This window comes from Chrysochloris asiatica, unplaced genomic scaffold, assembly GCF_000296735.1.
Source record: "Chrysochloris asiatica unplaced genomic scaffold, ChrAsi1.0 scaffold00148, whole genome shotgun sequence".
NCBI lineage: Eukaryota > Metazoa > Chordata > Mammalia > Afrosoricida > Chrysochloridae > Chrysochloris > Chrysochloris asiatica.
The window spans coordinates 8,261,891-8,287,536 of record NW_006408666.1 but is presented as its reverse complement, the minus strand read 5'-3'; the positions used below and the strand labels follow the sequence as shown (position 1 = coordinate 8,287,536).

The window sequence follows — 25,646 nt, the reverse complement described above, 5'->3', positions numbered from 1 at the left end:
GGAGTTGGGCTAATTTACAGGATGTGGTCTGAATGATTTTGAGGTAGCTTTGGCCTCGTTCTGGATTCATTAACAGCTTTTTTAAAAATAAACTTTTCAACAGTTCACTAAATATGCCAAAAATTCTGGGTCCGTATGAGATGCCTCACAGAAAAACAGGCTTCAGAATCAAAACCAGGCAGCCAGTTGTCTGGTACTTTCCATTAGAACACAGAAAGCTAACATCTAGTTAGAGGACATACCATTAAGTCCTTTATAAAGTTTCAATCAAATATTGAAAGTACCATGGACGCCAGAAGAACAAACCAATCTGTGTTGGAAGAAGTACAGCCAGATGCTCCTCAGAGGCTAGAAGGACCAGACTTCATCGCTCATACTGTGGATGTGTTATCAGGAAGGACTATTTCCTGGAGGAGGACATCATGCTTGGTAAAGTGGAGGGTGAGAGAAAAAGAGGGAAACCCCCAACGAGGTGGATTGGCACAGTGGCAGCAGCAGCGGGCTCAAGTGTAGCAATGGTCATGAGGGTGGCACAGGACCGGGCGGTGTAGTGCACACAGGGTCCCTTTGAGTCAGAACTGACTTGATGACACCTGACAGCAACAGCAACACCTGTTGGCCAGCTCCACTTATTTGAAAAGTTTGGATTTAAGCAAACAAGGAAGACAGCAAAAAGGCATTATTTTCACTGAGCGTGAGTCATATTTTAAGGCAACTTTTGAGACTACCTCACTAAATGACCTTCATTAGTTTTTCCTGGGTTCAGAGCATATAAAAGTGGATGTAATGGGCTTGGCTGCATCAGAACCGACTCAGCGGCACCTAACAACAACAATACACATGGGCCTCACCAGACAGGACACACAGAGATCAAATTGACTGCATCTGTGGAAAGAAACAGTGGAAAAGCTCCATATCATCCGCCAAAACCAGGCCAAGGGCAGACTGTGGAACAGACCATCAATTAGTCACACTCATGTTTGGGCTGAAGCTGAAGAAAATTGAAACACGTTCACGAGAGCCAAAAATATGGCCTTGAACATATTCCACCTAAATTTAGAGATTATCTCAAGAGCAAATTTGATTCATTAGCCTAGTTAAGATTAGCTGTCATTAACTTAGCACTTTGCTAGGGACTTTGTCCCGTTCCATGCTTCATTACAATAAAGGGAGATTTCTTATAAGACTCAAGAGAAGACCCTTGCTGAGGGTCCCATGGCTACTCCAGTCCCTGGCTCGTTCTGCCGCCTCTGAGGCCAGTGCAGTGCCGTCTTTGGGGGAAAGGCTGTGAAGTGCTCAGGGCAGAGCCCACAGATCGGATACGTGTGTGTTTAGGAAAAGCCGTTTTTCCTTCTTGCTTTAGGAGAAGTAGATAAGCCCACCCTTTGTCATTGGTTGCTTCTGACTTGCTGTGACCCTGGCAGGACTCTGTAAGTTCAGCGGTTCTGATCCTCAGAAATCCTACCCAGAGTCACTATGAGCTGAGCGCACGCAACAGCTACAGCATGGCAGAGCAGAGCTGCCCCAGAGGTTTCCTGTGGACCTGCTGGGGGTTCAAACCACCTATCTTACCTTGAGCCACCAGGATCCCTTCAATAGATATGTAGGAACTGTGAATTCAAGCAAGACTAGGTTATTTTCATTGATTATCCTGATCAAACTAGAAAACATGCCGCCAACTTAAAAGTTTAAAGCAGTATGTAAGTGTTTACTCTGGGTTCTTTTGTTGTTAAATGCTGTGGAGTTGTTAAACAATTCTCATGGAATCATGTTTTAAAAGAAAGCCGATTAAAAGCAGCCTCCCATAGATGAGAATTAGGTGGAAAACAATTACTTCATTCTTACATAAAGGTCCCTCGGAAGTTGTGTTTTTAAATGAGAAAATACATCTATACTTCTGTATGTACATAGGGCATAGAAGACATCCAATCCTTACATTAGTTACAGAAACACTTACTGAGAAGCTATTTCTCTGTTGTCAAAAACAGCAAGAAGTTATATACAAATGGGTTCAAAAAATTCATGGAAAAACTGCATTATCTTCTCATTTTATTTTTCCATGAACTCTTTGAAGCCCCTTTCTATGTACAGCTCATATGAGGCCGTTCTGCAGCGTCTGCTTTGCACTGAAGAAACCACAGATGGCTGATGTCTGCCCCGTGACTGGAGTGTCCAGGAGATGCACTAACACAATAAAGTCAGCGTGGTGGAGTATCTGAATGCAAATGTATCTCTGCAGAGATGTTTTGTTCCTCCATTAAAAAAACAAAAAGCAAGTTTATTATAATCCAGTCAACAGGTGGGAACCCTGTCACCTCATCTGAACTGAATTTATTCAGCCTTTTGACAAGCATCATATAGCCAGCTTCCTCAAGGGGTGACAAAATTACATTGCAGTTCAAAAGTGCTTTAAAAAGTCTTTCTCCAAAAGCTAATGTGCATGTCACCATTCTCTGGAGTATCCACATTGGAGTATGCCACTGGCCAGCCAGAACCCCATGAGTTCAAAGCTGAAGGCATTGAAGTGTGGTCTGCTTGCCTCCAAATACAATGTCTCTAATTCAGTCTGTAGGTCAGGAGGTCATAAGTTCCTTTATGGCTCACTGCACATGGTCTTCCATGGAAAGGATTGTCAACATTATAGAAGAGAATCCTGGTGGAGGGGACATCATGAAAGTCTGGAAGGATTCCACCACTGAAGGTGCCTTTACTGGTGTCAAAAAACTGTGAAGACTCAACTCCTAAATTCCTGACTTTAGTTGACATTTCCCACATCTTGGTCTTATGGAATGTTGCTGTTAATTTCCGTCTAGTCAATTCTGACCCGTAGCGACCCTGTATAGGGTTTCTGAGGAGCAGCTGGTGAGCTTGAACCACTGGTCTTGCAGTTCAAATGACTTTGCAGTCCAGCACATTAGCCCACAGCGCCACCCAAGGACTCCGGCCTTATGGAATAGGTTGATTTCATTTTATTTTTCACCCTACCCATTGGATGAATCCTGTGTTTGGTTTTCTTTGTTCTTTTTCCCTGTCTCCTTGTCCGTCCTGCATGCCTACCTAGAACCCTTCACGTATTTGTTTGCTCAAGCCAGACTGCCTCTAACCAGCAGCATAGACTGGAGAGAGGCTGTCATATTCAGGCTTGGCTATTTTCAGGTCCCGCCTCTGTCCCTCACCCCAAAGTTGGGAGGACCCTGGTTCCACAGAGCCCTGACCAAAGTCCTGGGGAATCTCTTCTTCTCATCAGTGTTCTGTGACCACTCCCTTCAGAGTTAGCAGCTCAATGGCTTCTGGACCTCCCTACGTGCCCCAGGGTCTTTGGAAAGACTGAGAAACCCTATGTCTAAACTAGAGCACTCCAGTAGAAATATAATGAGTCACATATGTAACTAAATTTCTTTTAGCTGCTTAAGAAAATAATAGTAAACAGGTGAAATAAATTTCAATAGTAAATACCTTTTATTCACCTCAGTATATCAAAATTTGGTCACAACTCGTAATCAGCATCTAAATTACTGAACTACCTTACATTCTGTGTGTGCATATGTGTGTATACTAAGTCCCTGAAATCTACTCTGTGCTCATCACAATATAACGGTCCTATCTCAAGTGCTCCGGAGTCATATTTGGCTGCCATATTGAAAGTGCAGTCTGTTTTGAAGATTCCAACACGTGTTGTGGATTCCCTCAGAAAGTAGGAGTTCACAACAGACACAAACACACACACACACACACACGAATGCATACACTTCAGACCATTTCCCCAGTTTAAACTAGAAATTTCCCGCTTTCCTGATTTGGGTTTTAGGCTGTTGAGGAAGATGCATAAAATCTAAACCTTCTACATTCCTGCTTGATGATTTCACCCTATGTGAAATTTGCTTTTTTAAAATTACTTTTGTGTATTTTAAATGATGGGAGGAAAAAAAGGATCTGTCGCCTTCTACTCTGTCCAAGATTTCTTTCTTTTTTCCTGGTTCTTCTATGCTATCAAGGAGCCCTGGTGGAGCTGTGGGTTAGGCATGGGGCTGCTAACTGCAGTGTAGGCAGTTCAAACCCACCAGCCACTTGAGGGGGAAAGATGAAGCTGTTTGCTCCCATAAAGATTTACTCTTGGAAACCCTGTATGGGGTTGCTATGAGTCGGAATCAGCTCAGTGACATTGGCTTTGAGTTTTGTTTTTGGTTTTTTGCTATTGTTGTTGTTAAGTGCCGTTGAGTCAGTTCTGACCAATAGAGACCCTGTATAGAGTTTCCAAAGAGCAGCTGGTGAGTTTGAACCGTCTAGTGCGTTAATTCACAGCACCACACCAGGACTCCTATATAGTGTCTAGGGATTCGTGAATATTTGAATTGCTATTATTCAACAGTATAGTTGAAATTTTAGAGCAAGCCATGTGACTGTTTGCTGATATTTTCCTTTGTGGGTTTTAGGAAATGGCATCTTGAACCCTCTGACCCAGCATTCCCACAAAAGCTTGTCTGTCTGCGGCCTGGTCTCCAGACCTGTTTCCAATTCTAGCTCTTTTCCTCTGCAGTGTATGTTCCGGATGAGTGGGAGGTAGCTCGAGAGAAGATCACCATGAGTCGAGAACTTGGGCAGGGATCCTTCGGAATGGTTTATGAAGGAGTTGCCAAGGGAGTAGTTAAAGATGAGCCCGAAACCAGAGTGGCCATTAAAACGGTGAACGAGGCTGCAAGCATGCGGGAAAGAATTGAGTTTCTCAATGAGGCTTCGGTGATGAAGGAGTTCAATTGTCACCATGTGGTAAGGGAGGCCCCTGAAAATCTAAACTCTGACGTAGGGAAGACACTGCCCAGAACTTGTAGTGTGCCCCGCACCTCCCTTGCAGCTTGGCATACCACCGTCTCTCTTGTGTCCCTTCAGTATTGCCTGTGTACTCGATGAGTCTGCATGGGTTGCAATTCATGGCCATTGGGGCAGAGGATGGCATGGGTAGCCTTCACCTTCTGAGTCCTTCGTTTTGCTTCCTCCTAGGTGCGGTTGTTGGGTGTGGTGTCCCAGGGCCAGCCCACACTGGTCATCATGGAGCTGATGACACGGGGAGATCTCAAAAGCTATCTCCGGTCCCTGAGGCCAGAAATCGAGGTCAGTTTTTATTTTAACCAACTTTGCGTGTGTTCGCTTTCCTGTTTGGTTTCATTTAGAACTCTGTTCCAGGAGAATGTCATGACTGTAAATCAAGTTACTGTTCAGCTTAAAGGTTTTTGCTGTGTGCTTAATTACTGCATGACAGAGGGATTTCCCAACTGGAGAGAGTCCCTGATCTCCTACACGAAGTGCTCACTGTCACTCAAACACTCTTTGACATAAGCCACGCCTTTGATATTGCAGCCCCTCCATCCCAAGCTGGGCACACCAGTCTTTCTTTGTCCAGTGTTCAGCTCCCAGGACCCCTGGGTCAGGAACAGCCGAGTCCTCTCTGACTTCGCAGCACGCTTCACTCGTGTCTGGCGCTTATTCTTTCTAGTCGTGGCTCTCTGTGTACATTCCCCGTCTGCTCCATTTTGTTCAGCTGTTCATCCCACACACAACATGCACTTCAGGGCCATAGTTATAGCAGGAATTCTTTCCATGAATGTTTGTTAAAATCAAATGTTAGCTTGGTTTCATCCTTGCCCTTAATTCTTGGCTGTTGCTAGGAAATTTCTGGAATGATTCCCCGTCCAGCTCTGCACATAAAACAGCTGTTTATTCACAAGCAGGTCCTTCCTCCCCCGTGCACACTCGCAAACACACAAACTATTTCCTCGCACTGGCATCCAGGAAGCTTGGACTTTCAAAGGCTGCATCCACATTTCAAGCTCCATCCCAAGTCCATGTCTTGTTTGCACATTCAAGTAAGTGATAATCTCCTGACTTTCACCTTCTCTGCTTAGTCCAGTAAAAGGGGCAGCTTGAGGTGTGAGTTCTAAATCTAGATCTACGCGTGCCCAGTGTAAATTTTATCAGTCCACTTCAGTAGTATAACCCTACAAGTCAGCTTATTAATAGATGGAGGCATGGCTTGTATTGAATTCAAAGAACAAACAGGTAGATAAATGCTTAGCATCGGTACCAGCAACAACGCGCTTCTCATTTGGTTGGCTCAGTGGCACTGAAGTGACACTCACTTTGACACTGATTTTGCTGCTTTTTGAATGAGCATATTGTCTGCTTACTTCCTCAAGAAGCTGTAACTCCTCTTTCTCTACCCTCTTAAGTGTGTGTTTCATTTCTCTGTTTTTAGGGAACTCTGTTTTTCTCTTTAAGTGTACAATTTAAGCCCCTCCCAAATAGCACATCCTTAATGCTACTTGTGAGTAGCTGTTCATACGTGGGTTTTTAACATGAGCAGATGATGTTTGTAGTTCTATGCAGGCTACAAGGCGCTGAGGGGAAGTCTCATAATCTCCCCTTCTCTGCTCTGCTCTCAGTGGTCCATGCCCTCTTCCCCCCGAATTCCTGCCCTTTCCTGGCTCATATAGTAATTCACAAGCCAATGTGGAAGAGAAAAGCTATATGGATAGGTGTTAGGCACGGTGGTGTGCATCTGATCGGTGCCAAACCGAGAGACCTCAGAGACGTGTGAAGCACTCACTCCCTCCTGCCCCGACTTCAGGTACAGAACACAAATACAGACAACTTAGCCTTCACCCTGGCTCTGCCACCAACTGCCTTTGTCCTTTGGCAGCCAGGCCAGGTTTCTGGGCCTCCGTTTCTTCATTCATAAAATAAGGGGCTCAGCCCCTGAATTCATATCAAAAGCTCACTTTTAAATTAGTCAGAAAGTAACTATGTCTACCTCATGCCAAGTACAAAAACAGGTGTAGTTGAGCCACCCTGTGTTGTGATGATTCAGGAGACCCTGGCCTCCTTCAGTGGATACTGAAACGTGTCTATAAGAATGGCAGTAACACAGCAGAACGTGAAAACAGCAGCCCTCTCACTGCTTACGGGAAAGCTCCCGTCTTCGCTCCAGCTTTTTATATTCATTATGAAGGACAGGAGCCCCGGTGTGGCGCTGTGGGGTAATACGCCAGACTGCAAATGTAAGGTCGGCAGTTCAAGCTCACCAGCTGCTCCTTGTAAACCCTATTCAGGGTCACTATGGGTCAGAACCGACTTGACGGCACTTCACAACTGCAGTGAAAGACAAGTTCATAGTTAAACTGCCGGTGTTCAAGGATAATGGGCACATGCTAAGATTCCATCTGCAAACCTCCGAGCATTCGGCACACTGAGAAACCTTGACAAGGTTAACAGGAAATGTTAGGTCCTGGGGGTGGGGAAAGGTCCGAGGTCAAACAAAGTGGTGGTCTGAGCTACTTCACAGATGTGATGCCAGACACTAAACCAGAATTAAAAAGGAGCGGGAGAGAGTTGCTACGGAGCTTGTGTGTGTCAGAACACAACTATGCTCCACAGGCTTTTCCGTGGCTCAGTTTTCAGATTCAGATTTTCCTTCAAAGTCATCTTTGAGTAGACTCGAACCTCCGCCTTTCAGATAAACAGCTGAGGATGGTAAGCACTTGCACTGCCCAGGGATTCAACTCACTGATAAGTATTTGAAATCACCAGAGTCCTGATATCCTCTTCCGGACTAAAAGATATGCCAAGTTCCAAGACCCAGCCTAGTAGGAGGATAGTTGTTAGGCTGCTTCCAGAAGCTAGCTGCCAGTGAAAACGAGCACCTTCCTGGGCAATGACCCCTGAGCATGGACTCGAGACAAGGCACCATTGGGTGCCATGTGACCCCACATAGAAGGAGCCATTGGGCACTCTCTATTACGTGGTGGTGCCATGTGATCCCACATAGAAGAGCCCAGGTCAGAGTGCAGGCAGTCCCACCCGATGGCCCTGAACATTCTTCTGGGGTTTACAGGGTTGGGGTTAGGAAAGGGGGTACATCAGGGTGTCAGAGGGTCCTGCCAGTGCTGTATATACAAAGTCATAAACGATTTCTTTCATTATTTGGATATGATTCTTCACAAGTAGATTGATCACTTCTGCCAAGAGGGACTGCTTATCCGTAATCTTCTTCCTCAGAGGTCTTAAAAACTGTCAAGTGCTTATTTTCGTTAGGGACCTCGAGGAAATAGTAATCCAAGAAATGCCCATTGCAAGCTTAAATTTTTTTTTTAAAAAAAACCTCTCTGTATTTGTATATTTTCGAAGAGAGCTGAAAAGAAAGAATATGAAATAATTTATTACAGTGCTCATATGACAGTAAGTCAAAATGTTTTACTACTAGCGTTGTACTTCATACATGCACAGATTTATTCCAAACAAAACTTCAACATGGCTCTTCAACAGAATACACTTGTTTTAACTCATTATGGTACCTTAAAAAAAAAAAAGAAAAGATACTTTTGTGCCTTGGAAAATAATGATTTTGAGATCAAGGTTATTATCAAATTTAAAAAAAACTCAAGCGATATTTTCCCAAATCACTGAAGCTTTGCGACAAGTTCACTGGAGTGCAGTTTTTAGATGGACCAAGGAAGGACAGCAGTGAGTCAAGGGAGGGAAGGCTATCAACCTCAATGAATGAAGAAACTGTTGCTGAAGTCCAGATACTGATGGAAGCCCAGAGACTGGCCAGTGATGTCAGAGCTGTTAACCTTGGGATCTCACACGGCTCAGCCAGAGAGTTGAACAAAGATCAGCAGCTCAGAGATCCAGTCTTCCATCATCTGTGAAGCAAGTCTGAAGCTAATGGAGACAATTTTATGGACTGAATAGTAACCAGGATGAGTGCTGGATTTACCAATATTACCCAGAGAACAGTCAAGACGGTGACTTCTGTTGAGATGGCTGGACCAGTTAAATTCAAGGCCGAGGGAATTCAAGGCTCTAGAGTCCCCGTCATGACAATGTTCCAGCTCTTCTTTGAGGGTAGCAAGGTTGGCCTACAAGAATTTCATTAGAAAACCGAACGTCATCTACCCTAGAGCTCTGAGCTTGCCCCTTCAGACTGGTTTTTGTTCCCCAAACTCAAAGAATATTTAAAGGGAACCCAGAGTGATTCGTTAGGGGATCCCACAACTGCTGTTTTGATGGGATGTAAAGCCAAAAGTGCAGAATTCTTCCAAGATTGGTTAGTAAGACAAAGACACTGCTTTCAGAAGTGTATAGACCTAGATAGACGATAGGTCAAGAACAAGTTTCCCATTTTTTTATATTTGTGTGTAAGCATAGCAAGAATTGTAAGATTGGTGTTGGACCAGGCAGTGTTTCGTTCTGCTGTGCATATGATCACTATGAGTCGGTACTGACTCGGCAACACTTAACAACAACAACAACAGCATGAATTTATAGCAACATTTTTTCACTTACCATCATATAGGAAATAAAACAAACAGGTCCAAATAAAATACACAGGAAACATGTTTGATTATTTCCATACAGTTTGGTATGGTGCTTTAGGATGAGCTGATCACAAGGTCAGTGGTTCTAACCTACAAGCTGCTCCTGGGAAACCCTGTTCAGGGTCACTGTGAATTAGAACCGACTCGACAGCACTTAACAACAACAACAATAAAGTGTTTCTCCCTCTGTTTATGTGGACTTAGAGGGGAAAGAACATAAAGTCTAATAAAATTTAGAATAACCAAGAGACCTTAATATCAAAAACTCCTTGTTTCAATTTAAATCATTTTGCCCTACCCAAAATCGAAAATCACAGTTCCAAGGAATGCCAATTGGTGTTTGTCTCTGCCGCTCTGTGTGATGTGGTCAGGAACAAGCACATGACTTCACCACTAAGCAGATAATGAGGTCTTCATACTAATATGTTCTTTCTGAGCAAGTTCTGGTATCTGAGCTGAATAACTGATGATGTTCAGACCGAGCAAAGATGGTTTTATTGATCCTGAAAGAACTTGAGATAGAAAAATCCTTAAATTCTCATGTAAAAACTATTTTTTTTTTTTTTTTTTTAATTTCCAACAGAATAACCCAGTGCTGGCCCCTCCAAGCCTCAGCAAGATGATCCAGATGGCAGGTGAGATCGCAGATGGTATGGCTTACCTCAACGCCAACAAGTTCGTGCACAGGGACTTGGCTGCCCGGAACTGCATGGTGGCTGAAGATTTCACTGTCAAAATCGGAGGTGTGTCTTAGCTTTCCAGGTCCCTGCATGTGGGTTGGTGCTACCCCGGCCCTGAATAGGGTTTTGATGAATTCCTTGAGTGCAGAGACTTTGTCTCGGAAATCATGTGACTCTCTCCTGACCGCACATTGAAGCATTCCAAGTTGTGGACAAGGATGAGTTTGGGCTGTGGGCTCTGAGGGTTCTACTCCAGGCTCCTCTGAGACACCTCTTGGTAGAACAGTTGTGAACATTCGTTATATACAGAAGTAATCAAAACAATGCCCTTAGGTGATTTGGAAATAAAAGATGCCACCTAAACTGCCAGCCTTCCACCAAGGTTCCTAGCTTACGGGAAGCATTGTCCGTACCCAGGAGCCCATGACTTTTCTAAGAAGTCAAGGACCCTAGTATGAAATCCTTGCACAGTGCAGATAGTGACAGGGTCAGGGTCACTGGGTTGAACACCCATGGCTGGTCAAACTCAAAGTCCTCAAAAATAAAGGGGTGTGTGATTGCATTTGATTCTGCCTTTAGGTCGGTACTCTGTTCTTTTTGTTTGCCTAATAAAAACATTGGCAGCATCAGGGCCAGATGGGAATCACCAGCTTTTACGAGGATCCTCATCATCTCAGTATGCTTAGTGGTTCTGACGAAGACCACATTTTCATTCTGAGAAACTTCTGGGAAAACACTGCATGCTAAGAAACCCATTTAAAATGAACTGCTGTATCTAGCTCTTGAGCTGTTTGTTCTGGAATTGTTCACTTTCCTTTAGCAATATTGTTTTTCCTTTAGTCATAATTTTGAACTGATTGTTTGATCACTGTAGTGAACCATGAGTATCCTTTCAAGCATGACTTCATAGGCAGAGGTGAATGCCCTTACCTTAGATTTGTAGAAGCTCCAAGTATTGAGAAGAGGCCATCACTAAATGGTCAGCAGTTACTCATTCAGGACCCACAGGTGACCCTCAGAGTTGTCACTCTATGTGCCCCTTGAAGCCACCTTGACAAATGGAAGAATCCCAGGGCAGTGCAAGGGGACAGGAGAGGCCGGCCTGCCCCAGTGTCTCCAGGGAAGTCCCGCTCTCTGCCACCTGCCACTTTCCCCACCCCTCTCACTTCTCCTGGGGTATCCTGATTGTTTCACCTTGCCCTGCACAGAGGAAAAAGCTGAAGCTTAGGGGTCAGGTGGGCCTAGACTTGAACTCCTGGACTTCCCAGGGCAAGTGGACTAGAAAGGACTCACACTGTAAAGCCTGGGCCAGAAAGAGACTGGAGATGGAGACTGAGGACTGGACCGCTTGTCATGTGACACCCACTCAGCAACAACTGTGTTTGCTCTCTATGTGGCACAGGTGTAGAGTGACACTGTCGTTGTAGTTGTGAGTTTACTTCTAGACTTTTCGATTTTTCATGGTGTTTGGATGAGACTGGTTTTCTCCAGGATCTCTCTTTCCGTCTTTGTGCAAGTCAAATCCTCTTGTTTACGTGTCACTGGGTGAATTCTAAGCTAAAACGTCTTCAGTGAAGTTCACCACTGTTCTCCCAGTGTTCAGGAATTACACATGGTGGAGGTGTGTGCCGAGTCGCTTCCTTCCGACTCATAGCGACCCTGCACAGGGGTTCCGAGGCTGTGAATCTTTACGGGAGTAGAAGCCCTCATTTTTCTTCCATGGAACAGCTGGCAGTTTCAAACTGCTGGCCTTGAGGTTAGCAGCCCGACTTGTAATCACTATACTACCAGAATCCTTGACAAATAAGACAAGTCGTTTTCCTGAAGGCAGTTTTATTGCCCTTTCCATAGTACAAGTAAGTTAGATTGGTTAATATCCATGGACCCTTGTTACTTAATGCTTGCTTTTGTCACCTCACCTCTTTGTGAGATAGTTAAGAGACAAGAATAAATGTTTTAAAAGGGGAGCAGTCCTCTCTCCCATTAGAGAGACCATGTAAGAAACAGTTGTACAATTGAGTAGACAATCAAAATCTGGCAAAGAAGCAATAATTTGGGATTGTAAGACAAGCCGGCCATCTTTTATACCAAACATCTTCTTGTTAAGTGCTGCCGATTGGGTTCCGACCCATAGTGAGCCTGCATAGGGCTTCCGAGGAGCAGCTGGTGAGCTTGAAGAGCAACCTTGTAGTTCAAACGGCTTTGCAGTTCAGCACATTAACCCGCAGTGCCACACCAGGCCTCCAATACTTAGACACATCAAAAATGGAAGACATTTTCAGAAAGGTCTGGAAATACTATGTTGAAAACCTACTTGAGTAATAGCTTTGGAGGCCAGGTAAACAGCATCTCGTAGACTTATTTCTGTGAGGGATAGTTGCTCGCAATATTTCCCCCTTGTTAAGCATTGGAATGACTTTCTTTGCTCTGACGATGAAGTAGCACTCCCAAGTGAATGAGCCAACACTCTCCTGTGAATGTTACCAGAGTTTTAAACCAAGAATTAATCACTAGTCTTTCTCTCACCAATGAGTTTTCCATTTTCTTGAAACTTCTTCCTAGTAAACCCCTGTGATCATCCTGTGTCCTTTGAGAAAATCTACGGAGTCCTGGTGTGGTGCTGTCTGTTAATGCGCCAGACTGTAAAGCCATTTGAACTACAAGGCCGGTGGTTCAAGTTCACCAGCTGCTCCTCAGAAACCCTCCTGAATAGGTCAGAACCGACTCAATGGCACTTAACAACAACAACAGCATGGAGTCCCCAAAACACAAATGCCATAACGTTCTGAACTCCCCTTTCTGCCTTGAATTTAACTGCCCATCAGACCCTTTTGGAAGCGTGTTTTGATTGGACCTTTTGTTTAAAGGGCACCCTTATCAAGACTTAGGAGTCCTGGTGTGGTGCTGTGGGTTAATGTGCCAGACTGCAAAGCCGTTTGAACTGCCAGGTCGGTGGTTCAAGCTCACCAGCTGCTCCTTGGAAACACTATACAGGATCGCTATGGGTTGGAACCGACTTCGTGGCATTTAACAACAACAAACAACAAGACTAAGTGTGTCACTGAGTGTATTAGTGATAGAACTTATCTAAAAAGCTGTTTAAATAGTTTTGTTTGGACTAAACTGAGCATCTATGAACTGAAACCGTACTAGCAATACCTGGTTACTTACCCTTGTGTTTTCCTGATCAGTGCCAGGAATTGCACTTTAAATGCACAGGATCAATTGAAATGTATCAAGTAACCAACTCATTCAAAGAGTCAGGTTAGAAATGTATGCAGATTAAGCAGTGATTACTTGGTGCTTGCATGCCATGTAGGTATTACCACCTTAAACATTGCAAACACTAACACTCAGCTTCCTGAAGGTATGTAGTTCTTGCCCTGGAATGTCAGGTGAGTGACCTTCTGCCGTGGTATGGTGACGTTGCATCTCTGTGTCTCCCCAGGAACTGTTAAGCAGAGTAACTCTGATGCCTTCTGTCCCCCTTACAGACTTCGGTATGACGAGAGACATCTATGAGACGGACTATTACCGGAAAGGAGGGAAGGGTCTACTGCCTGTGCGCTGGATGTCTCCCGAGTCGCTGAAGGATGGCGTCTTCACCACTCATTCCGACGTCTGGTAATGCTAGAGGTTCCCTGCTGCACAAGCCCATCACCCTCTAGCGGCCACAAATCCCAGTGGTTCAGTCTCTGTGTCTCTCTTCTTTCCCATTTCCCGTGGTCACTAAGTGTATGCGGGTCACCCTCCTTCGTCCTTGAAGTATACCCCTGTAGCCAGTGGCTAGCTAAGGACATAGTACATTCGGGGGCCTCTTCTGAGCCCTCTGTGGCGTGGCACTTAACAACAACAATGACTGGGAGAAATTTTGATCCCTCTAATTCCTTGTTATTGTTAAGAATCATGGAGTCGGTTCCGACTCATAGTAACCACCTTGTGTAGGGTTTCTGAGGAGCGGCTGGTGAGCTTGAACCACTGACCAACTTTGCAGTCCAGCGCATTAACCTGCAGCCCCGCAGCAGGCCTCCTCTGCTTACTAAGTAGCTGGAAACCATTGAACGAGAACACCAAGTCACATTCCCAGAACCCCACATTCCTCTCCGCTCACCTGCTCTCCCTTTGCCTCTCCATCATGAAAGAGACTCCAGGTGTGTGAACTTAGCTGCCGTCCATGTTTTAACCTTTAGATTACAGACAGTCCTTTCTTTAGACCTAAAGCTTAGGCGTCCTGACTATTGGGTCCACCTGTTGTTTGTCCTCTGTCAGTGGACATCACAGTTGTTGGCCTAGGTTGGTGGTTGTTGTTATTAAGTGCCGTTGAGTCGGTTCCAACCCATAGCGACCCTGTGTAGGGTTTCCGAGGAGTGCGTGATGAGCTTGAACCACTGACCTTGCAGTTTAAACGACTTTGCAGTCTGGTGAATTAACCCACAGCGCCACACCAGGACTCTGGCCTAGGGTGGTAGGGGGAGCAAAATCTCTCTATTAATAATCAAAAGGCCTTGGGGTAGAAGTTCATTTGCTGAGGAAGCAGAAGATTCTAAATAGTTTGTTTGTTGCCATTTCTCTGCAACTTTATGGGGAGGAAGTCAGGTTCTTGGCAGACAAAGGGTCTGGCACATCTACCTTCTAGGATGTCAGCTAGCTTCTTGCCTTTCCTCTTGATCCCATTGCTGATGTCTTCCAGAGATGGTAGTTGTTTACTCCAACTGTCTGGATGACCACATAGAGTAACTATTTAAATAGTGACTGACATCATTTCTTTAACCTCATGAACTTTTCACAGTTCAAGGCCTTGGGTCTTATTTTGAATACAGGTGCAAATTGCAAGTAGAGTTTAAATATGACTGGGCAAAACGTGGCTGCTTGTCCCTCTCTAGTAGATCTGTTTTGCAGTCAGCCTGCCCAAGTTGGTTCTCTTCTCACTGTCAAGTCCAGAAACACTGCGCCTGCCGTTTTCAGTGACAGAGAACAAGGAAAAGTGGCCAGGATGGATGTGTGCCCACAGCTGTTTATTCTAGGCTTTGTCCCTCCAAAAGGTTTGAAGTCACGTTATGGCACAATGAAGTAAAAATCGGTAAGAGCCAGGAACACAGAGGTAGGGTAGGAAGATCAAACTAGAACTGTAAATATCTCACAGGCTCATTCTACCAAGTTGCTACAAACAGCAACAGGGGGACATACAGGTGTTTAGCACTATGTCACAGTAAGGAGCCAATAAGAAGAAACGCGTCAACAAGGTGACTGGGGCCCATTCTGTCATTGAGGCACTGACCGAGTTGTTCATTGTTCCTAACTTTTGAGGCTAATTTAGGTGTAGAAGGGCAGGATCTGCAGCACACAGACAGTTTCTACCATCTCAGCACTATAGCAAAGCTGTCCTCTTGAAAGAATAAAAATTGTTACATAAAATAGCAATTATTTCTAAAACAATTATTCCTAAGTAGTTAAAGCCTAGCAATAAATCATACCGATCATTTTGTTGGACCTGGTAGAAGAAGCCTGTTTTGGGATTAGAAAGTCTCTCTGAGGCCAGGCCCCGTCCCTGCAGCTATAGTTAAGGAGCCGCATTTCACTCCCTCACATAGCCGTCCAAACCCTCAAGACACCGTATCTTTAGCAAGTCTTCCTGAGATTAGCTGAAGCTCATCCCTTGTCTCTGAGGCAGAACTGCACACTGCGCTGTTTTGGGTGAGACAGACTGTCAGGTCACCCAAGGACATGGCCTCTGTTCTCTGCGCTGCAACATCTCCCGAATGTCCCGCGGCCACTTGAATGGCTCCCCAGACCTGTGTGTGTGGGTCTGTGTGTGTTTGCTGCTGTCACTGCTCCTTACAGCACCACCTCCTCCTAAAATGACCCATCCAGGCCCGGAAGGAAGCGGCTGTGCTGCTCTTCCTGGGTGCTGTCCAGCTGGTACTGACCCATAGGGACCCAGTAGGGTGTAATCGTGGTGGAAGCAGAAAGCTCTGGCTATCGGCAAACCCAGGAAATATAGGGACTGACTCAAGCCATTAAGAAGATTCAAACCAAAACAACCGAGTGTTCTTGATTTAAAGAGCCCTCACAGGGAGACATTAGCTAATGTTTCAATAGTACATCTGTTCATGAAATTTCATCTGAAGGTACTAATAAAATGTCCATGCTTTAAAGACCATGGGAGTGTTACCTATTTTTCGATGCCTAGCTGACTTCTCTGGGGTTGGTTACTCCATCTGTAAAGTCCTGTTTGTTTAGGGACCTGCATTCCCTTCCAGTTCTAAATGGTTCCTTGTGGCAACTGGTGGTGGCAGAGAGGCACCTTGGTCTTAGGTGTAGATGCTTGCCTCCGTGGCTTGGGGCACAAAGACGACTGGACCCCCAGACATCTTGAGCTCCTGTGGGTGACCACAAGGTCCAGACTTAAGTAGACCGTACTGACAGGCGATACTGACCACAGGCAAGAGTTGCATGGGGAGAGCTTTGGAGGGGAGACCGGCCTATTGCCTCCTGTCTGTTTCATGCATGGAGTGTTGAGACGCTAGTGTAGACCAGGCTCAGAGCTCAACATGCACAAGACACAGGAATGGCTGGAGACAGGGCTTCTGTAAGTGGGGGTGCAGTCCTGTGGAGAGGGAGTGACCCTGAAATGGTGGCATTCTGGAAGCTTCACAAACGTGATGATGTCATATGGAAAAGTAGGGCAGGGACTCCTGGTGTCCGGCAAGCTGGGAGAGACAGCGTGTGACATGCTTGCTGCCTGAGAGGCACCTGAGACCTCCTTGGAACTTGGTAGAAGACAGGCCCTTGGGGACTGTGCTGACTATGTGGGGTTAATTCTGTAGCTTGTAAAAGGCTTTTAAGGGTTAAAAACAGTGACCAATGTGTTTGGAGAAGTTCACTAGTTACTAAGTGTAAAAATATGTTGACTAAGATATATTGGAGCCAAAACATAGAAATTCTGTAGACCAGTTGAGGAGGCCCACCTGAGTCACCAGACCTAAGGGAGGACTCAGGAAATTAGAGGTAGGGTTCTATCCTGATGGGTCTCCATGGGGACCAGGGGAAAGAGAAGAGGTGTGGACCCCCTAAAGCTACCGCTCTTGTAGAATGCTGCATTCACTACAGTGGAAGCAGGATGAAAAACAGGGCTGCAAAGATCAGCTTGAGGCTTGTTGAGTTTGTAACCTGGGGACTCCTGGTGTGGCACTGTAGGATCAGCACTGGACTGTTCACCACAAGGTCGGAAGTTCAAACCCACCAGCCACTCATTTGGAACCCTCTACAGGGTTGCTGTGAAGGAGCTCTGGTAGCGTAGTGGTTACGAATCGGGCTGCGAACCTTAAGGTCAGCGGTTCGAAACTACCAGCTGCTCCGCGGGAGAAAGATGAGGCTTTCTACTCCCGTAAGGATTTACACCCTCGGAAACCCTGTACAGGGTCGCTATGGGTCGGAACCGACTCGACGGCACTTAACAACAACAACAACAGGGTTTCTGTGAGTCAGAACCGACTCAATAGCACTTAGCAACAACAACATGTACCTATAAGTACATAGATATCTATAGCCTAGAGTGTCCCACCAGGCCTCCTGGGGGTCTGCATTGTGTTACTCTTCAGATAAAACAAGTTTAGGAGGTCGTGCCCTCCTGGTTAAATGTCGGGAGCCCTGAACTCAGTGTACCCTGGCAACAAACCAAGGAGTAGGAACTGAGCATCATTTTCCCAGCTGTGCAAGGAAAGCTGTATTTACAGGAAACAGCACGTATTGCACATTTAGCTCAGCACCTGGTGAGTGGTCTCAGGTTAGAAAGGGCTGGGTGGGGGCAGACTGCAGCCTCTCCATCCCTCCCCATTTGCTCACTCTCTTCTCTCTGTGTAGGTCCTTCGGGGTGGTCCTCTGGGAGATCGCCACACTGGCTGAGCAACCATACCAGGGTCTGTCCAACGAGCAAGTCCTTCGCTTTGTCATGGAAGGTGGCCTTCTGGACAAGCCGGACAACTGCCCAGATATGCTGTACGTATCTCCTGGGTCCCTCAGCTCCCTCGGCTCCTCTTTCTCTCGGAACTGGGAGGAAATTCAATTGCAGGGACTGGGTTGGTTGGAAGCAGTTTAAAAGAGGGTTTATCTTGAGGCAGGAAACAAGTACCATAGTCCCTACTCAGTCTTTCAGTTCGATTTGCAGTTTGCACTGTGTTTTCTCAGGCCAGATGCTGCACTTAAGTCGATCTCAGGAAACTTTCTAGCCTTCAGCAGGTCTGAAGGAACGACCACAGTTGATGCACATACGGCTTTATGGTCTGGAATCCTTCATGGTCTGAGCAGGATAAACCTCAGAGCTCTCTGCATGACAAAGCCAGCAGACTGTCACCTCTGTGGTATCCACCAGGGTTCCTTTCTGTGAAATGTACCAAAGTCCAGATGAGTGTAGACCTGCAACATGATGTAGCTGACCTCCCTGCAGATATGTTTCCCTAGCACACACAGCCTCAGACTCTGGGAATCTGTTACTTCAGACCACTAGGTTTTGAAGGAAACCCTGAAATTTGTCAGAGTGAGAGTGTGCATGAGGCCTCGTGGGTGAACCTCTCCCATCTGGAGGCCCTTCTCTGCTGTCACGACTGTGCTTGGCTTTCTGTGTCAGAGGAGAGGTGTGGTGGCGCTCTGTGTTAGGGTTCTCATGTGCACAGCAGAGATGGTTGCAGCTAGTGTTTTTAGTGTGAAATGAGTGATAGTTTACATGGGAGAACATTGGTTTTACACTCAACATTTCATTGCAATGATTATAATCCCCTCCATGCATCATAATTCAACAGTATTTGCTTCTATTCCCTCTGTTTTCTTTTGGGGTTTTTTGGATGTACACAAGAACACTCAAGAATATATCGCAAAGGGTACATTCTGTAAACCTGCCTCCTGGCCGCCAGCACACAGCCTTTCTTTTTCCATGAGTCTGGAGTCCTCAGTTGCTCCCTCTCTCCATGTCCTCATCTCTGCCTCCATCTCTGGTGTCGCTGCTTCTCTGGATAGGGTCCCACATTCTGCTCGTGCTCTTCTCCCTTGATGGTCCTAGGGTCCTCGGTCCCCAGACTGTAAACGTTAACCACTTCCCTGTTTTATGTTACAAAATTTCTACTTTTACAGTTGTGACAGTCGCAATTAGTCCTAACAGTTCCTGACCTTGTGGCTTGCAGTCTGGTGCTGATCCGACAGCGCCACACCAGGAGCCCATTAGCTACTTATTAAAGAGTAATTGCCCCAAAACTTGACCCCTCAAAACAGCAATAAACATTGGTTATTTTGCTGAGTGCTTGTGGGTCAGGAACCCAGGAGGTTCTGGCTCCAGGTTTCTCTGAGGTTCAGTCTTTTGAGGACACAGCCATTGGAAGGCTTAGTGGGGCCCATTCGTAGGCTGGTACACACACATGGCTGTGACCTCAGAGGCCTTGGGTCCTCTATGAACCTCCCCTGAACTCCGACGAAATGTCCTTGTGATATGGCAGGTATCTTTCCCCAGAGCAGGGTAGGGCACACTTTCTGTCAGAGACCTAATAGTAAACAGTAGCTGATCTGCATGTCACACTGTCTCTGCTGCAGCTACATAGCTCTGCTCCTGTAACGTAAAAACAGCCGGAGATACTGCGTAACAAGCATGGCTGGCCTCCAATATACCAAAGTTTTAATTTTAGCTCATGAAATATTCTTATTGTGATTCCAACCATCCCCACAACTTTTTACAGATGTAAAAAGCATTCTTAGCTCACAGACCTTCCAAAGGCAAGTCTGAAGAGTAAAACCGAGATGTGAAAAGAACCCATGTCCTCAAGTTAGTGGCCCGAGAATAGAGCCGAAACTGCAGCATCATTTAGGAACTAACCGTGGCTGCTGCCTCGTCTTGTGGGTCACCTAGGTCAGGCCTGTTCCATGTGTGAATAGCAGGAGGTGAAACCACTGGGGGTCTTGAGAACTGGCGCTCACGTCCACACCCCGTTTCCCTCACACGGCTGTCTGCTCACTACTTTGAACTTTGCAACCACTGTATGTTCATAAGCCTGTTTAAACTCTTCTTTAAAGTGAAAATATAAGTAATGTAACATGAAGTCTGTTGCCCACTGGATGTGCACAAAGGTTTGTGATGCCAGAATAGATGCGGGTCGGTGGCATTTGGGCCTTTGCTCCAGGCTGTGGGCTGCAGGGGAGTGGTGTAGGGCAGGGCTGTCTGTGTGCTTCCTGTCAGCATGATAGCCATTCTTTCTCACAGACAGCATCTCTGAGGCACTGGTGAGGCTTGTGAAGTTGACCCCGCCCACATGTGACTGGTATTGGGTATTCATTGAATACCCACCTGCCCTGGGAAAGCAGGGCACTTCCTCTTTCCGACAGAACGGCATGACATTCATGTGGAAAGGTTATTCTTGGATATTACATGTTTAATTCAGGAGGTATTTCTGCTTTGCCATCCAGAGCCCCCTAGCAAATTGCTTTCCCTTATAAGTAAAGGAAAAGGAGCTCTGGTAGCGTAGTGGTTACGAATCGGGCTGCGAACCTTAAGGTCAGCAGTTTGAAACTACCAGCTGCTCCGCAGGAGAAAGATGAGGCTTTCTACTCCCGTAAAGATTTACACCCTCGGAAACCCTGTACAGAGTCGCTATGGGTCGGAACTGACTCGACGGCACTTAACAACAACAATAAGAAAAGGATGCCCTGAACACCGGTGGTGCAGTGCTTAAGTACTTGGCTGCTAACCAAAAGGTTGGTGGTTCGAGCACATCAGTGACTCACTGGGAGGAAGTGGTGGCAATCTGATTCTGGACGGACAGCAGCCTCCGAACCCTTGGGGCGGCTTCCTCTATCTGGGAGATGGAATAAACTCCGTGGTGGTGTGTTTGGATCGGGTTAGAAAAAAGCCCAAAGGGACGGGAGGCAGGTGGCTTCATGGGGAGTGTCTAATGGTCCTGAGTGTATCTGTGAGCTGTTTCTCCTTGTTGCTAAGTGCCTTCGAGTCGGATCTGACTCATAGTGGCCCTTCGTAGGGTTTCCATGGAGCAGCTGGTGGCTTGAATCCACCTTGGGATTAGCAGTTAAGTGCTTATTCTACAGCTGTGCTGATCTTACAGCTATGCATCAGTGAACTTAGGTAAGGAAAATGCACTCTGGGAAAAAGAGGTTCCTTTGTTTCAAGAAATGAAAGAATACGCCGTGTTGATCTCCGAGAGGAAGAAACTCACCAGCACCATGGGAGGTTGGAAGAAACGACTTCAACAGTGCAGTTCCGGATCCCTAAACAGGGACCCCGGGGAACATGGGGTACAGAGGCTGTTGTGGGATTCCAGAAGACCTGTCAGCCGATGTATGACGCCTGCAGATGAACTCCTCAGGAGGAGCCAAATCTCCACCACCTCCATACCACAGAATACTTGGGCTTAGATGAAGACTCCAAAGTGCCAGGGCTCCATAGAATTAGAATTGGACTGCATTGTGCTGGTGGTCCACCCTGGGCCCCTCTCACACTCATAACTCAGTACTTTGCCACAAATGCTATTGAGCCCACCTGGGCATGTGCTGATGGCTTAAGTCCCGAAGATGAGGAATGTTGTTCCTACCCAGTTGTCAACAAAGTCTGGTGAAGTAAAGGCACTGCTCAAACATGTAGCGGGAGGACCAGAGCAGAGGATGAGACGGCCACTTGCTCTGCTGGTAAAATTCCACAACTCCACTTGGCAAGGCTCCTGCCAGCACATTTTTCAGCGTGCAGGATTCAGAAAAGAATGTTCATTTTTTAGCCCAACGAGTCAAAACTCAGAGATGAGTTTGAAGCAAATTAAGTAGAATCTGATTGTTTATGCAGTTTCCGAAACATTTTTTCTCTTCCTGTTGCTGATTAAAGCCCTCACATTGCTGACAATCCTGGCTGGTTTTGTATGAATTGAGTGCTTGAGTGGGGTCCGGCCAGGCTTGAATGGCCACTTCCTGCCCAGTTGGCCCTGTGATGAGCTTTCCCACGCACATAGGTCCTGCATAAGCCATGTCCAGAGACAGAGTGACCTGGGCTACGGGGAGAGGAGCCCATTGTGGAACTAGGAGTCACTGTTCCGTCATTACTTTGTGCGGCAGGAACGCGTGCATGCTGATCTGCCCGTGTGCACTCGGTTTGCTGATCCCCAGGACTTGTCCATGTCCAGGAAGGACCATCCCCAACAATGTGTGTTTAAGGTGGAGGGGCCTTAACAGTCATCCCTCTTTTCTACTCCCCTGACCATCCTGGGGTCACTTCCCCTGCACTAGACAGAGGTCAGTCAGAGAGTTCGTCTCGCTAGGTCAGGAAACTAGTTAATGATAATGGCTGTGCTTTTTCAGAGAGGAGTTTGATCAGTTGAGTAATCTTCCTAGACTAAACTGGAAAGTGGTCCTGTTGCAATAGATAGTGTAAACAAGGTCTTGAATCCTACAGAGTTAAAAACGTGCTTTTATGGGCAGCACTGGAAGGCTTTACAAGAGGCATCACGTGGCCTGCATGTTCTGTGCCCCACACTACTCCCTGTCTGTCGCACCCCGTGGCCTAGCTGGGCTGCTATGCAGGGATAAGTCAGTGGAATGGGAGGAGATTGCAGAAAAGCAATAGAGAGGGATTTCCTTATAAAGAGCAGAGATGTCAGCTTGAGGACTGAGGTGCGCCTGACCCAGGCCATGGTATTTTCAATAACCTCATATGGATGCGAAAGCTGGACAGTGAATAAGGAAGACCATAGAAGAATTGATGCCTTTGAGTTGTGGTGTTGGAGGAGAATACTGAAAGTGCCATGGACTGCCAAAAGAACCAATAGATCTGTGTTGGAAGAAGTGCAGCCAGAGTGCTCCTTGGATGCCAGGATGGCTAAGCTTCGTCTCTCCTACTTTGGACATATTGTCAGGAGGGAACAGTCGCTGGAGAAGGATATCATGCTGGATAAGATGGAGGGTTGGAGAAAAAGAGGAAGACCCCCGATGAGATGGATTGGCCAAGTGGCAGCATTGATGGACTCAAGTGTGGCAGCGGTAGTGAGGTTGGCCCAGGATCGGACATTGTTTCGTTTGCTGTGCATGGGGTTGCTATGAGTCGGTTCCGACTCGATGGCACCTGACAACAACAACAACATGGCCCATTTAATACTTTCTTAGGAAATGATGAGGGAAGGGGTATGAGCAGGTAGGCTTGTTTACAGTCTGACCACAAGGAGACAGCCCAGAGAGGAGGGTTTCCTGGTGGGACCGTGGTCATTCTGGGTTGAGAGAAAATCCATTTATCTGAGGAAGATGGTAATCAAAGTGAACCATGCAGTTTCACTCCATCTCAACTTCTCGCCTCACTAGCTTTGTAGTTTAGACAAAGTATTGGGTCTCTTAGCGCTTCTGTTTCCTAGCCTTTAAAATGGGCGAAATAGTAGAACCTGCTTCACGGACTTGGGAGGCTTCAAGCAGCTCCCACTCACTAAATCTTCCAGTGCCTGCAGACACTAGAGCCCTGGCTTTGCTGTGCCGGCCTCGGAGCATGGCCTCACTAGGAGGGAAAACTGCCCGCCTTCGTGTTTTGGCTTCTTTTTCCTCTAGCCCCAAATCCACTACCATTGAGTAGCTCTGACTCGTAGTCCTGTAGACAAAGTAGAACTGCCTCATAGGGTTTGAGGGGCTGTGAATCAATATGGAAATAGACTGTTTCACCCTACAGAGCAGCTGGTGGGTTCAGACTACCGATCTGTAGTTTAGCAGCCCAGCACTTAACCCGCTGCACCACATGGGTTCCCTTCCTCTACAGTAGGGGTCAGCAAACTTCTTCTGTAAAGGACGACCCGGTAAATATTTTAGGTTTGCAGCCCGTATTGTTTCTGTCTCTACTGCTCAATTCTCTGTGGGAGCTTGGAAGCAGCCCCATCTACAGCCCAGCTCCTGGTCCCCGCTCCAGAACATTGAATCTGTATGGGTGGCCTTCTGGACCATCCCTGCCCTTCCTTAAGGTCATGTGGTCCTCTGCCTGACCGCTCCACAGCAGCTTTGCCTTCAGAGGTCTTCTGGCCAGGTCTGCGCATACGTTCACTTTCCAGGCTGGTGTGCATGCTCAGTGGGCGTGGTACATCCTCTTTCTCCTACTAGAACTTTCCCTGCCACCGTATGTAAGGAGGTGGCCTGTTGGTCAAGTGGTCAGTCTGATAGGAGGCCCCGTGCCAGTTTGGGGTTCTTTGAGCTTCCTGAATGTAGTCAGCTCCATATTCACTCTTTTTATTGAAAAACATCTCTTTCAGCCAGAATTTTATAAACAAAAGAGAATAAAGTTTTCTGCAGACACTACTCTCTGCCTGTCCCCTACTGCTGGAGGGGACCCTTCCCAGGTGCGCCCTCTTGGTTTCAGGTCTGCACTGGGCACTATTCTGGTCACAGGGACTGCATTTCAGGCCCCAGCAAGCACCCTCAGTCCCCAAGTGCTAGGCTGAGACCACAACTTGGAGTGTAAAAGCTTCTGTTTTGCAACTATGCCATTTCATGGGATCTACTCCCTCAGAGTCAGCGGGAGGAAGCTCGGGACTAGTAATGGTAAAGTGAAGAGAAATCACTCAGGAAAGCTGGGACCCCTCAGTTCCCTTCTTAGTGACAATCCTGAGGGGGTCTGCATTTGAGGTCTTGAAATCATGTTTGAACCAGTGGTTGCAAGAAATGCTTCAAGTAAAGAGCCAGTGCCTTTTGTTTTACTTCCTAGCATCACCACCAAAATCACAGGGCACGCGGTGATGGCCGCTGTACGGACCTAGATTGGGTTTTTGCCACTGTGGGTCATAGGTACTGGTTGAGAGGCATGGAACAGTGAATATGAGACAGGAGGGACTGAAGGCTAGGTAGGCCGTTAAGGTCGAAAGCGTAAAGACTTACAGAGAGCTAGCAGATGCTTGTGAGTGTTTCATTGTGCAGACGTGTGTGTGGTGGGGAAGACCCAGCCAGTGGCTTCCTCCCAGTCTGGGCCCATCTCTGTCTTCACTTAGGTTTGAGCTGATGCGTATATGCTGGCAGTACAACCCCAAAATGAGGCCTTCCTTCCTGGAGATCATCAGTAGCATCCGCGATGAGATGGAAGCCGGCTTTCGAGAGGTCTCCTTCTACTACAGCGAGGAGAACAAGCCCCCCGAAGCAGAGGAGCTGGACCTGGAGCCGGAGAATATGGAGAGTGTCCCCCTAGACCCGTCTGCCTCTTCGTCCTCCCTGCCACTGCCCGACAGGCACTCAGGCCACCTGGCTGAGAATGGCCCAGGTCCTGGCGTGTTGGTTCTCCGAGCCAGTTTCGATGAGAGGCAGCCGTATGCACACATGAATGGCGGTCGCAAGAATGAGAGGGCCTTACCTCTGCCCCAGTCTTCGACCTGCTGATCCTTGAATCGCGAAACCCGTGCAAACCGAAATGTGTGTGCACACTCAGTGGTGGGTGGGGGGAGGAAAAGAAAGTTTTACCGATAAATTCAAAAGCCTCCTGTACCTCAGTGGATCTTCAGAACTGCCATTGCTGCCCATGGGAGACCGCTTCTCTCAGTAAACACTTTGGGGAAAGTCCTTTGTTCAATATGCAAGCAGCTTCTGATTTCCCTAACTAAAC

At 46.7% G+C, this 25,646-nt stretch overlaps 1 protein-coding gene across 1 annotated transcript in view; it reads left to right on the top strand.

Annotated features, from left to right (window-relative positions):
* Window positions 1-25,423, top strand: part of IGF1R (insulin-like growth factor 1 receptor) — a 382,740-nt gene extending 357,317 nt beyond the window's left edge. Inside the window, exons 16-21 of the mRNA XM_006870698.1 lie at window positions 4,538-4,767; window positions 4,999-5,109; window positions 9,955-10,114; window positions 13,546-13,675; window positions 17,915-18,049; window positions 25,042-25,423. Of these exons, the coding sequence (XP_006870760.1) occupies window positions 4,538-4,767; window positions 4,999-5,109; window positions 9,955-10,114; window positions 13,546-13,675; window positions 17,915-18,049; window positions 25,042-25,423 (1,148 nt within the window). The remainder of the gene's footprint in view (window positions 1-4,537; window positions 4,768-4,998; window positions 5,110-9,954; window positions 10,115-13,545; window positions 13,676-17,914; window positions 18,050-25,041) is intronic.
* The last annotated feature ends 223 nt before the right edge of the window (window positions 25,424-25,646 follow it).